Below are 13,445 nucleotides of genomic sequence, written 5' to 3' on the forward strand. Positions count from 1 at the left end.
ACACCATAAACATTTGTTTACTTCCGTTTTGAAAGCCACGTGCAGCTGGTTGACATCTGAACACAGATACTTATTCTTAATTTCTTACCAGACTACAACTATACAAAAGAGGAGTTACCCATAACTAGATGTACTTAATCAAACTGTATTTCATTGTTAGCTTATTTTTTATTTAACGATGAAATCGTCAAGGAAAACATGATTTAATTTGAAGATCTTTGCAGAGACAGAAGATTTAGTGTTTTCTTGAATTTTGTTTGATAGTTTGATGTGATGTTAAAAGTTCATTCAGCATGACGTCGGAAGGTGAACTTCATGTCTGGAAGAAGCCGTTAGAACTATTTGAAGTACAAGAAAAACCCGTGAAAATATGTGCTCCAATGGTCCGATATTCAAAGTAAGTCGACTATATGTAGTATTTAATTTTTACTAGTTTATATTGTAATTGTTTTCAGTTAGTATAACATATCCTTGTTGCTTACATTTTTAATTATCTGGTGGTATTTTACCTGCTCGTTTCAATATTGATATCATACCTTATAAGGACACTTCTGTGTCTTATAAGGAAGTTAGATAGTAGAGCAGACATTAGGTAGCCTGAGTTTCCACTGGCCTTGACATAGAACGAATATTCATACCCTGCCTACACTGCCCTCTGACGACGACCATCTGTCAGAAATTGTCCGTCCATCGTCCAGAGCTACGCTATCACAGCTAGCCCTGACACTATGTTTGGTATCAGGGCCAGAGGAAACTCGGGCTAACATATAAGGTAGAAGATAGCAGAACAGACAGACAAAGTGAAAGATCTAGAACAGACAGATAAGGCATATAAATGGAAACAACAGAGGCTATTGTTGTAGTGGAAGAGTATTTGATACTTTTAACTACTTTTCCAAAAGTAACCAAAGTGTCAAATGCTTTTCCACTGCAACAGTAGCTAATATAAAACATGACCTGGTTAGGGAGGTGTGTACTGTAAAACCTGGATAGAGACCCTGCTTGGGCTGAAATTGGAGACACTGGTAAGGACCCAGGTAGAGACCCTGCTGGCTGTTAGGAGAGACACTGGTAAGGACCCAGGTAGAGTATAAGAGACCCTGCTGGCTGTTAGGGGAGACACTGGTAAGGATCCAGGTAGAGTCTAAGAGACCCTGCTGGCCAGGTGAGACTCTGGTAAAGTAAAGAAGACCAGGGTATAGCTATAGAGACCCTGTTATCTATAAACAGTGACCCAGCTGGTAAGGACCAAGGTCAAGGCCCTGCTGGGAGACCCAGGTAGAGTCTAGGAGACCCTGCTAGCTATAAGGGGAGACACTGGTTAGGACCCAGGTAGAGCTGCTGGCTAGGTGAGACTCTGGTAGAGTAAAGAAGACCAAGTAATAGCTATAGAGACCCTATTATCTATAAACGGAGACCCAGCTGGTAAGGACCAAGGTCAAGGCCCTGCTGGGAGACCCAGGTAAAGAGAAAGGTACTGGTAGGGCAAGGGAGCCTCTCTTGTGTATTATAGCCAGATCTAGAGAGCCAGTAGAGCCAGAAAAGTCAAACTAGAGTGCCAATTTAAACAGGAAGCCAGTGGAATCGGAGAGTATATTGAAGATATCTGTACACATTGTTGCTGCAAAATAATACGGTGTGGAACTAGATCTCATCTTATTTGGTTCTCATTCTACCAGGAACAGTTTAACTCGTAACCCCATGTGTATGTAACAGGTCTTGTGTGCTGCCTATACGACCAAGACCCCCATCAGATTCACCTTGTATACTTCTTTATTAACACTATATAAAGTCGGCGTCAGTTTTGCACATAAGGAGACAAAACATGAACATAACATGCACATTCACTACACACATGCATTTCGCACACAGGGGAGGTAATCCTGAAATGATAGCTGACATTAAATATTACAAAATCAAACCATGTTAACCATTTTGTAATTAGACGTGAAAAGGTAAAGGGTTATAATTACCTACCTAATTCTCTCTGGATACTCAGCTTTCTTCTCATTATAAGACCCTCACTCGCTTCCATCTGGGGCAATGATTAGTATAAGTTGATATAACTTATTTCATAATTGTTGAAAATAAATAAGATTTATGGTTTTTGTAAAATTACAGAAAATAATTACTGGGTAATGTACATTTTTATGATTTAAATAATATTGTTATGTTGCAGATTAGCATTCCGTATGCTTGTGAGAAAGTATGGCTGTGATTTAGCTTTCACACCCATGATTATATCAGAGTCCTTTATAAAGTCGGTGAAGGCAAGAGACAGTGAATTTACTACATGTAAAGGTAAGAAATATTAGACAGGGCAAATCTCACTATTTTGAAAAGAAGTGTGTCAAATGTCGAGTGGCTTGTAAATTTTTAGTCCCCATCATCAGATGGTAGGAAGTTCAAATCACACTTAGACTGTTTTCCATCTTCAATCTGTCCATCTTCCTCCTGGCCATCAGATTCTGGTGGCTGTTCATAAACAATCCTTGTTATCACTATTTTTTGACAAGTGCCAGAAGGAGCTCATGTAGGTTTGCTTTGGTCCCTAGTTGTGCATGTTCAATTTAAGACGTGTATATCAGACAACAAAATGACTGGGTTTTTTATTTTGAAAGTTTTGAAAGCTCATCATGAATCTTTCTTTTCATGTAGGTTCCCATGATTCCTTCAATTTTGAGAAATTTCACCAGGAAATATTCCATGGTTCTTTTGCAAATTACATTTGTGTATTCCCCAAGGTTCCTAGTTGTTGGACTGATGAAATAAACAAAATGGCCATGTATAACAGGAGGCTATGTTGAATTTTGGCAGTTGAAATTTACTAATACTATTTCTCTGATATTTATTTTTTGAGAAACCATATCTTTAGGGTGACAGAGAAACCATATTCTTGGGGTGACAGAGAAACCATATCCTTGGGGTGACAAAGAAACCATATCCTTGGGGTGACAAAGAAACCATATCCTTGGGGTGACTGAGAAATCACTCTTTGGGTTGACAGAGAAACCACATCCTTGGGTGACAGATAAACCATATCCATGGGGTGACAGAGAAACCATATCCTTGGGTGACAGAGAAATCACATCCTTGGGGTGACAGAGAAACCATATCCTTGGGGTGACAGAAAACCATATCCATGGGGTGACAAAGAAACCATATCCATGGGGTGACAGAGAAACCATATCATTTGGATGACAGAGAAACCATATCATTGGGGTGACAGAGAAACCATATCCTTGGGGTGACAGAGAAACCATATCCATGGGGTGACAAAGAAACCATATCCATGGGGTGACAGAGAAACCATATCATTGGGATGACAGAGAAACCATATCCATGGGGTGACAAAGAAACCATATTCTTGGGGTGACAGAGAAACCATATCCTTGGGGTGACAGAGAAATCACATCCTTGGGGTGACAGAGAAACCATATTCTTGGGGTGACAGAGAAACCATATCCTTGGGGTGACAGAGAAATCACATCCTTGGGGTGACAGAGAAATCACATCCTTGGGGTGACAGAGAAATCACATCCTTGGGGTGACAGAGAAACCATATCCATGGGGTGACAAAGAAACCATATCCATGGGGTGACAGAGAAACCATATCATTGGGGTGACAGAGAAACCATATCCTTGGGGTGACAGAAAACCATATCCATGGGGTGACAAAGAAACCATATCCATGGGGTGACAGAGAAACCATATCATTGGGATGACAGAGAAACCATATCATTGGGGTGACAGAGAAACCATATCCTTGGGGTGACAGAGAAACCATATCCATGGGGTGACAAAGAAACCATATCCATGGGGTGACAGAGAAACCATATCATTGGGATGACAGAGAAACCATATCCATGGGGTGACAAAGAAACCATATTCTTGGGGTGACAGAGAAACCATATCCTTGGGGTGACAGAGAAATCACATCCTTGGGGTGACAGAGAAACCATATTCTTGGGGTGACAGAGAAACCATATCCTTGGGGTGACAGAGAAATCACATCCTTGGGGTGACAGAGAAATCACATCCTTGGGGTGACAGAGAAATCACATCCTTGGGGTGACAGAGAAACCATATCCATGGGGTGACAAAGAAACCATATCCATGGGGTGACAGAGAAACCATATCATTGGGGTGACAGAGAAACCATATCCTTGGGGTGACAGAGAAATCAAATCTTTGGTTTGACAGAGAAACCATATTCTTGGGGTGACAGAGAAACCATATCCTTGGGGTGACAGAGAAATTGGGCAAATATGTTAAGTGAGACTGAGAATAAGTTAATTGAATTATTTTATTAAGTTAAAACCCTTAACAACATTACATTGTGCCCATAACCATGAATCTCAGAATATTGCAGAACTTAATTGAGTTCATTTTGCTGTAGCCAAGAACCCTTAAAATTGCCCAAAACTAACCATAAGTGTTCGTCACTGACTTGTAAAAGAACTTGACAGGAATGTTTGTTTTTTATTTGATAGAGGACCGTCCACTGGTAGTACAATTTGCAGCCAATAATGCGAAGGATCTGGCAGACGCAGCAGAAATCATAGCACCGTAAGGTCATTTAAATAAAAAACAATCGGTAAAACTCACATTCCATTTGTCATAAAAAAGCATACTGTTCATAATGTTTTAGACACATTTAAAGATCTGATGCATTCTAAACAAGGATGAATAGTATTGCAACAGCAATACAAAGTCCCCTGTCTGAGCTAGAAGTGCACCTATGCATTTCCCATTTTTTTTTTTTGAAAAATGGTTTTTCGAGAAAAAAACGAATGTGGGATGCACAACTTCATGTTATACTGATTATGTATACCAAGTTTCGTTAAGATCGGAGTAGTACTTTAGGAGGAGTTGTCCGTACAACTATTGCGTGACAGACGGACGGAGGGTAAACCTATAGTCGCCCCCGTTTTTCAAACGGCAGGGGACTAATAAAGACAGACATGACAGGAGAGGGTAAATGCAAGAGATTCAAACAGGGATTTGGTAATCTGATGAATACATGCACCTGTATTATTACTAATGCATGGAAGCAAGTATGACATGCTTAATGAGAAACATTCCTTTATGAATTTAGGATAGTCAACTAAAAAAGATACTGTAAACAAAGCATCCATTATTTCTTCAAAGTCAATTTCGCTATTTAGGTCTATAAAATATGTCACATATTTTGCATGAGGCATTAAGCCAAAATGCTGGAGGTTAATGCGAAATACTTCATAATATATGCTCACAATAGGCCATGGTAAGTTAAAATGCTGCTTTAGATTTTCTGTAAAATTGGAACTTTTTGGCTTTGGAACAAACCATGGATGCTTTTTATAGTGATTATCCATGAAGGAAAAGGAGCATTTTTCTTCATTAATGACATTTTATAGTATATAAGTACAGCATTTAGCATTTTACATTTAGCATTTTACATTTAGCATTTTACATTTAGCATTTAGCATTTGACATTTAGCATTTCACATTCAGCATTTCACATTCAGCATTTCACATTTAGCATTTCACATTCAGCATTTTACATTCAGCATTTTACATTTAGCATTTCACATTTAGCATTAAAAGCATATTGTACAGGCTTTCCATACAAATGAGCATCAAATAATTGAATACATCTTTGAGTTACAAAAACATTTCCAGAGTATTTCAAATAAATCCGTTGTTGAATTTTACAGATATGCAGACGGGGTGGACTTAAACTGTGGATGTCCACAAAGGTAAGAGTTATCTCCCATGGAACACAAATTTTATTTCATTTCATACAGAATGGACAAGCTTTTAAAAATAGTATAGTATTGCTTCAATTTCGCCAATACAACCCATATTTTCTACAATTGGTGTAAGTTGAGAGCTTAAGACCACCTTACTACCATAGGCTAGCAAGAGCTTCCCTTTAGTCTAGCAGTAAGATGGCCACTCTACGAGTGAGAGGTCGCCAGTTCCAGCCCCAGTGCAAGCAGGCTATTTTTCAGCATAGCCGTATAATTTTCTTTTGGCCCGGATATGACGCGACAGGTGGCATTACTGGTCAAGATGAAGAATGTGATTGGTCAATGTAGCGGTCAATGCAAAATACAGATATGCAGTTAAAAACGAAACAAATTAATATTGAATGCAAGCTGAATAAGTGGGTGAATCTTTTCAAATGACACATTAATAAAATTATATTCCTGATTCATGATTCAAACTGATATAATTTTGTTTTCTGTACTGAAACACATTAGTTCATTCATTTATTTCACCAGCAGTTTTATATTAGAACCACCAGCGTTAAAACTATGCCGTTTATCTTTTTTAAAGATATTTCTTGTTTTCATTACTCCTTCCTATTCCATTTGTACTGAACGACTTTGATCTGTTTCATTCCAGCCAGAACAAGTAACAGTGATAGGACCAGAATATCACAGCACATCGTCTTCAAAAAATTCGATCAATTAATATCTGAAGCTGATGAAAGGATATTTTGAGATGAACAGATATATTATTATTTTTAGAATATGCAGTCATGTAGAATTTAATATTACATGAATGTGATTGTGTATGTTTGACTTCTACAGATGGGCCATGCAAGAGGGTTATGGATCTTATTTGATAAAGAAGCCAGAGCTTGTTAAAGACATGGTGGCTCAGACTAGGGGACGTGTCAGTCGCGACGATTTCTCTGTCTCGGTCAAGATAAGACTCAGAGAAAATGAAAGGTAAACTTCTTTAAGAACGTCATTTTCTACAGTTTGTATATGTGTGATTGATTTTATCTTGGATGTTAAGCATAACCTGTCGTTTCCAGTTTTAGTTTTTGTCTCTGCATGTCCCTTAATTATAGTAAGTTTAATTTAAAAAACCTTTCCAATCTATCTGAAACCTTATTATTCTCTAAAACTTTACAAAAGGGCCCAAAAATGTGTTCCTAAAGCATCCAATTTAGACAGGTTATACTGCATATTGTATATTTTACTAACAGCCAATGTATCTGTTGTTAACATCCTGAAAATTACAGAATCTGATCAAATTGATAACTTTATACAAACAATGTACCATTGCTAGGGCCTGTTGGTTAAGGCAGCAATTCAATTTTTAAGTCGTCTGAGAAGAATTCTTAAATGATTTATTGCAATCACCTTTTGTCCGTCGCCGTGCGTCATCCAGCCGTAAACAATTCACATTTTTGACTTCTTCTCTAAAACCAAGAGTCTCAGGGTCATGATATAGGGCCAGTAGCATACTGGGATGAAGGGCTACCAAGTTTGTTCAAATGAATGACCTTGACTTACTTTCATGAATGCACGGGTCAAATATGTTAAAATATTTAAATGACTTCTTCTCAATAACCAAAAGTCCTACGGTCATGATATTGGTCCAGCAGCACACTGGGATATAGGGCCACAAAGTTTGTTTTAATGAATGACCTTGATCTTTGTTCCAAGTCACAGGTCAGATGTGTTAGACGTTGGTTGAAAAGCAAAAACACCATCAATCAATGTACATCTTAGAACTAAGGTGACCACTAAGGCCCCTGGGCCTCTTGTTTAATGTAACATTTCAAGCATAAATCTTGACAGACCTGGAGATATTTAATACAGGCCCTAAAATTCTATGTCAAATCTTGTCTAAAGAAACAGAACACAGGTCCATCCTTATTTCATAAATGAACAACTCTGGTCTAATCATCTTAATCAGTTTGGACTTTGAATGAATGAAAGCAGCCATGATATCGATAGGTTTGTATTTCCCAGAGAAACAGTGGAGCTGTGTCAGAGAGCGGAGAAGGCTGGAGCGTCATGGATAACTGTCCATGGGCGTACACCATCACAACGCTCTCAGCCAGTCAACCTGGATGCCATCAAACTCATTAAGGAAAATGTCACTATACCCTGTCGTTGCTAATGGTGACATCAAATCTCTCGAGGATTGCCATATGGTCAGGGAACACACTGGAATAGATGGTTAGACTTTGCCATGATATCATATTGGTTTTTTTTGATAACAATAAATCATTTTATTAGTCAAGTGTCATCAAGGTTCCTAATTTTAAAATTTTCAATAGGAAAGCATGTAAGATTGTTTTTAAAAATTCCAACATATTTATCCTTAAATAAAATACTGCTTTCCTATGGAGAAAATTTAAGTAAAATAAAGATGAACTGGAGTGAGGTGCATTATTGGGTTCAACCTGCGATAAGCCTAGGGGGTTAACACAAAACTGACTCAAAGTAGGGGTCAACCTATAACCTCTGACACAAAGTAGGGGGCCGACCTATAATCTCTGACACAAAGTAGGAGGCCGACCTATAACTTCTGACACAAAGTAGGGGGCCGACCTATAACCTCTGACACAAAGTAGGGGGCCGACCTTTAACCTCTGACACAAAGTAGGGGGCCGACCTATAACATCTGACACAAAGTAGGGGGTCAACCTATAACATCTGACACAAAGTAGGGGGCCGACTTTTAACCTCTGACACAAAGTAGGGGGCCGACCTATAACCTCTGACACAAAGTAGGGGGCCGACCTATAACCTCTGACTCAAAGTAGGGGCCAACATATAACCTCTGACACAAAGTAGGGGGCCGACCTATAACCTCTGACACAAAGTAGGGGGCCGACCAATAACCTCTGACACAAAGTAGGGGGCCGACCTATAACCTCTGACACAAAGTAGGGGGCTGAACTTTAACCTCTGACACAAAGTAGGGGGCCAACCTATAACCTCTGACTCAAAGTAGGGGCCAACATATAACCTCTGACACAAAGTAGGGGGCCAACCTATAAACTCTGACTTAAAGTAGGGGCCAACATATAACCTCTGACACAAAGTAGGGGGCCGACCTATAACCTCTGACACAAATTAGGGGCCAACCTATACCCTCTGACACAAAGTAGGGGGCCGACCTATAACTTCTGACACAAAGTAGGGGGCCGACCTTTAACCTCTTACTCAATGTAGGGGCCAACCTATACCCTCTGACACAAAGTAGGGGGCCGACCTTTAACCTCTGACACAAAGAAGGGAACAGACTTATCAAAGGGCTGTGAAAAATTGCATTTGTTGGCGTTTATAATGACCTGCAAGATGTTTGTTTTTTCGTTTGCTTGGTTTGTCAATCCATGAACAGCCAGGGTCATTTTGAAGTGAAACATCGTCAATAAGTGATGTGTTTATCTGTTAATTTATGTGTAGAATCCACTGCAGTCATTGCCGTATCTTTTAGGTGTGATGTCTGCTAGAGGAATGCTGGAGAACCCTGCCATGTTTGCTGGGTATGATACAACCCCTCTGTCTTGTATCAAAGATTGGGTAGGTATCCTTCCTCTTCTGTTAAAGATTGGGCAGAAAACTTCTGTTTAAGTTCAAAGATATATACAGTATACATGTGTTTAGCTAGGTTACAGCTGCATCGAGCAACAGGGGCTTGGCTCGATTTTATATATGATAGTCCATATATATATGTATTATAGACTATGATTTATAAAATTGTGCCAAGCCCCTGTGCATCGAGCCAAATATTGGACAAAGGGCAGCTTTCTAATGTGCAATATCAAGTACATAACATTGACACAATTTAGTAGTGATGAGCCTTTAGTGTATATTAATATTTTAATCAAGTAATTTAACTTGTCAAAGGTTTAACTGGTCTTCACTATTCAGAGGTGTCCAGTACCATTCTCTACAAGAGAAAGGTACTGGATCGTAATCCTTGGTAAGCGAAGATGTGTTTTCTATAGATTTGTATTTGGAAAATGCCTCTTGTAAACTAAACACAAACTTACCTGAGTTTAATACTATTACAGATGGAGTTGGCTATATCTGTTGGCACACCTTACCAGTGTTTTCATAACCACCTGATCTACATGATGGAGAAGGCTTTACCTCGGTCAGAGAGACGGATTTTCAACGCTCTGTGTAGTACAACAGCAGTACTAGACTATCTCAATCACAACTATGACATCAGTATATGATACCATGGAATATAGGATATTACAGAACTTTTTATCTTTGAAAAAATCCTTGTGTGTATACCGTTAAGTAGAATTTGATGTTGCATAAAGTCGATCAGAGACCAAAATAAGCTGATTTTGAACTCATTGGGGAATATATTATTTTTCTTGTATGCGATATTCATTAAAACTATACAAACATTTTCATTTCTTAATCTTCAATTCAACTGAGCATATTCTGGTAAAGTCATATATTTAGAACAAGGATGGATAGTATTGCAACAGCATTACAAAGTCCCCTGCCTGACCTAGGAGTGCACCTATTTATTTCCCATTTTTAGCTCACCTGGACCGAAGGTCCGATGAGCTTATGCCATGGTGCGGCGTCCGTCGTCCGTCGTCCTTCCGTCAACATTTGCTTCAAATCGCTACTAGTCAAAAAGTTCTTATTGGATTTTGACCAAATTTGGTCAGAAACATCCTTGGCAGAAGGGGATCAGATTTTGCATAAATGGTGACTCTGACCCCCAAGTGGCCTGAGGGGCGGGGCCCAATAGGGGAAATTGATGCAATTCCTTTAAATCGCTACTAGTCATAAAGTTATGAATGGATTTGAACCCAATTTGGTCAGAAACATCCTTTGGGGAAGGGGAACAGATTTTGCATAAATGGTGACTCTGACCCTCAAGGGGCCAAAGGGGCGGGGCCTAATGGGGAAATAGAGGTAATTCCTTCAAATCGCTACTAGTCATAAAGTTATGAATGGATTTGAACCCGATTTGGTCAGAAACATCCTTTGGGGAAGGGGAACAGATTTTGCATAAATGGTTACTCTGACCCCCAAGGGGCCAAAGGGGCGGGGCCTAATGGGGAAATAGAGGTAATTCCTTCAAATCGCTACTAGTCATAAAGTTATGAATGGATTTGAACCCGATTTGGTCAGAAACATCCTTCAGGGAAGGGGATCAGATTTTGCATAAATGGTGACTCTGACCCCCAAGGGGCCTGAGGGGCGGGGCCCAATAGGGGAAATTGAGGCAATTCCTTTAAATCGCTACTAGTCATAAAGTTATGAATGGATTTGAACCCAATTTGGTCAGAAACATCCTTTGGGGAAGGGGAACAGATTTTGCATAAATGGTGACTCTGACCCCCAAGTGGCCAAAGGGGCGGGGCCTAATGGGGAAATAGAGGTAATTCCTTAAAATCGCTACTAGTCATAAAGTTATGAATGGATTTGAACCCAATTTGGTAAGAAATATTCTTGGGGGAAGGGGAACAGATTTTGCATAAATGGTGACTCTAACCCCCGAGGGGCAAAAGGGGCAGGGCCCCATATGGGAAATAGAGGTAATTCCTTTAAATCACTACTGGTCATAAAGTTATAAATGCATGTTGTAAACTCAGAGAGTCTGGACTTCATTATTTCTTTAAAGCAGTTGGGATCCCCACGCTTTAACCATAAATAGCATTGTTTGAGGTTAACAAACAAAAGGAATTGAACATGAACATTATTTTGACATTTGGTCAAATCCAACCAGGTGAGCGATACAGGCCCCATGGGCCTCTTGTTTAACTATAGTTTCGTTAAAATCAGAGTAGTACTTTAGGAGGAGTTGTCCGGACACGCCTCAACCAATGAGAAGCCGGCGGCCATTTTGAAAAATGTTTTTTGAAGAAAAAAAATGTGGGATGCACAACTACAGGTTATACTGATCATGTATACCAAGTTTCGTTAAAATCAGAGTAGTACTTTAGGATGAGTTGTCCAGGCAAGCCTCAACCAATGAGAAGCCGGTGGCCATTTTGAAAAATGTTTTTTTTCGAAAAAAAAATGTGGGATGCACAACTACAAGTTATACTGATCATGTATACCAAGTTTCGTTAAAATCAGAGTAGTACTTTAGAAGGAGTTGTCCGGACAACTATTGCGTGACAGACAGACAGACGGACGGAGGGTAAACCTAAAGTCCCCCCGTTTTACAGATACAGTGGCAACAATACAACCACCTTGTATATCAACGAGTATTGAACACATCCTACTTCATAATTCTCAAGAACATAAAATACTCCCCAATGAATATCATTTCTGTACAGAAGTTCTGGAATAAAAGCCAACCGAACTACATAAGTTGCGATTCAAAACCATATTGAACATCTGATCAAACTTGAAAAGTGGCATGCAAAACCAATACAAACCAATCATAATAAATAATAATAATGAAAATAGAACAAATGACATACAAACCACCGACAAGAATTTGAAAACCCTCATTACAGATAGGCTAGAGCCATTGAAATGAAGATGTCCTAGAACAATGCCTGTCCCAAATTTTAAAGGGTCAGGATGACCTATAGCCATAAGCATCCAGCTTCATCCATTGTCTTCCTCCGTGTAAATTTTTCACATTCCAAACTTCTTCTCAAATTCCATCGGTGGGATTCAGCTCAAACTTACCTGAAATGATCCCCGATATGGTCCTGACCAAGACTTTGTCATTTTTCAGGTTGGTCCGATATCCAATATGGCCACCATTGCCACCATCTTGAAAAACATATTTTCCCTAGCTCCACTGGTGCCATTGAGCTAAAAATTGGTAGGGATGTTAAGGAAGGGGAGTCAACAAAGTGTTATTTTTCGGCCTCATAAAAACTTTGACACTGCAACCATTTTGTAACTTGATTGTGCAATCATGGTTTTCCTGAACAACACCTATTTTAAATTCAAGTTCCACTGGTGGGATTCAGCTTAACTTTAAATGATCATGAGATTGTCCTGACCAAGTGTTATTTCCAGAGTCTGTCAGTAATTCAATATGGGCGGAATGTCCATCTTGAAAAACTCATTTTTATACCCCCGCAACGAAGTTAGGGGGGTATACTGGAATCAGGTTGTCCGTCCGTCTGTCTGTCTGTAGACACGTTTGTCCGGACAACTCCTCCTAAACTGATGGGCTGATTTCAATGAAACTTCACACAAATATAGAGGACCATGTGTAGATGTGCGTGCCACTTTCGTTTTCTAAAAATTATGGTTGCTATGGCAACTGGTCACTATAAACAGGTTTTCTGATAAGAACCATAACTTTAAGTTTGTCCGGACAACTCCTCCTAAACCGAAGGGCCGATTTCAATGAAACTTCACACAAATATAGAGGATCATGTGTAGATGTGCATGCCATTTTCTTTTTCTCAAAATGGCAACTGGTCACTATAAACATGTTTTCCGATAAGAACCATAACTTTAAGTTTGTCCGGACAACTCCTCTTAAATCGAAGGGCCAATTTCAATGAAACTTCACACAAATATAGAGGACCACGTGTAGATGTGCATGCCACTTTTTTTTCTCAAAATTAGGGTTGCTATGGCAACTGGTCACTATATTACTGGGTTATCTTTGTTAGCCTCTAATTAAGAGTTCCAATTCACCATTGACTCGTGCAGATTGCGGGGGTATTAGTCAGCCATCCTGGCTACAGTTCT

The 13,445-nt window shown here is 39.4% G+C and overlaps 1 protein-coding gene across 1 annotated transcript; it reads left to right on the top strand.

The window, feature by feature from the left end:
- The first annotated feature begins 26 nt into the window (after positions 1-26).
- On the top strand, positions 27-10,164 carry LOC117330874 (tRNA-dihydrouridine(20a/20b) synthase [NAD(P)+]-like). The gene is given in 9 exon segments (XM_033889424.1): positions 27-397; positions 2,180-2,301; positions 4,494-4,569; positions 5,700-5,741; positions 6,582-6,722; positions 7,758-7,893; positions 7,895-7,967; positions 9,235-9,320; positions 9,815-10,164. Coding segments are annotated over 9 exon segments (948 nt in total). The 5' UTR covers positions 27-293; the 3' UTR covers positions 9,983-10,164.
- The last annotated feature ends 3,281 nt before the right edge of the window (positions 10,165-13,445 follow it).

The sequence above is a fragment of the Pecten maximus genome, chromosome 7, assembly GCF_902652985.1.
Source record: "Pecten maximus chromosome 7, xPecMax1.1, whole genome shotgun sequence".
Lineage (NCBI taxonomy): Eukaryota > Metazoa > Mollusca > Bivalvia > Pectinida > Pectinidae > Pecten > Pecten maximus.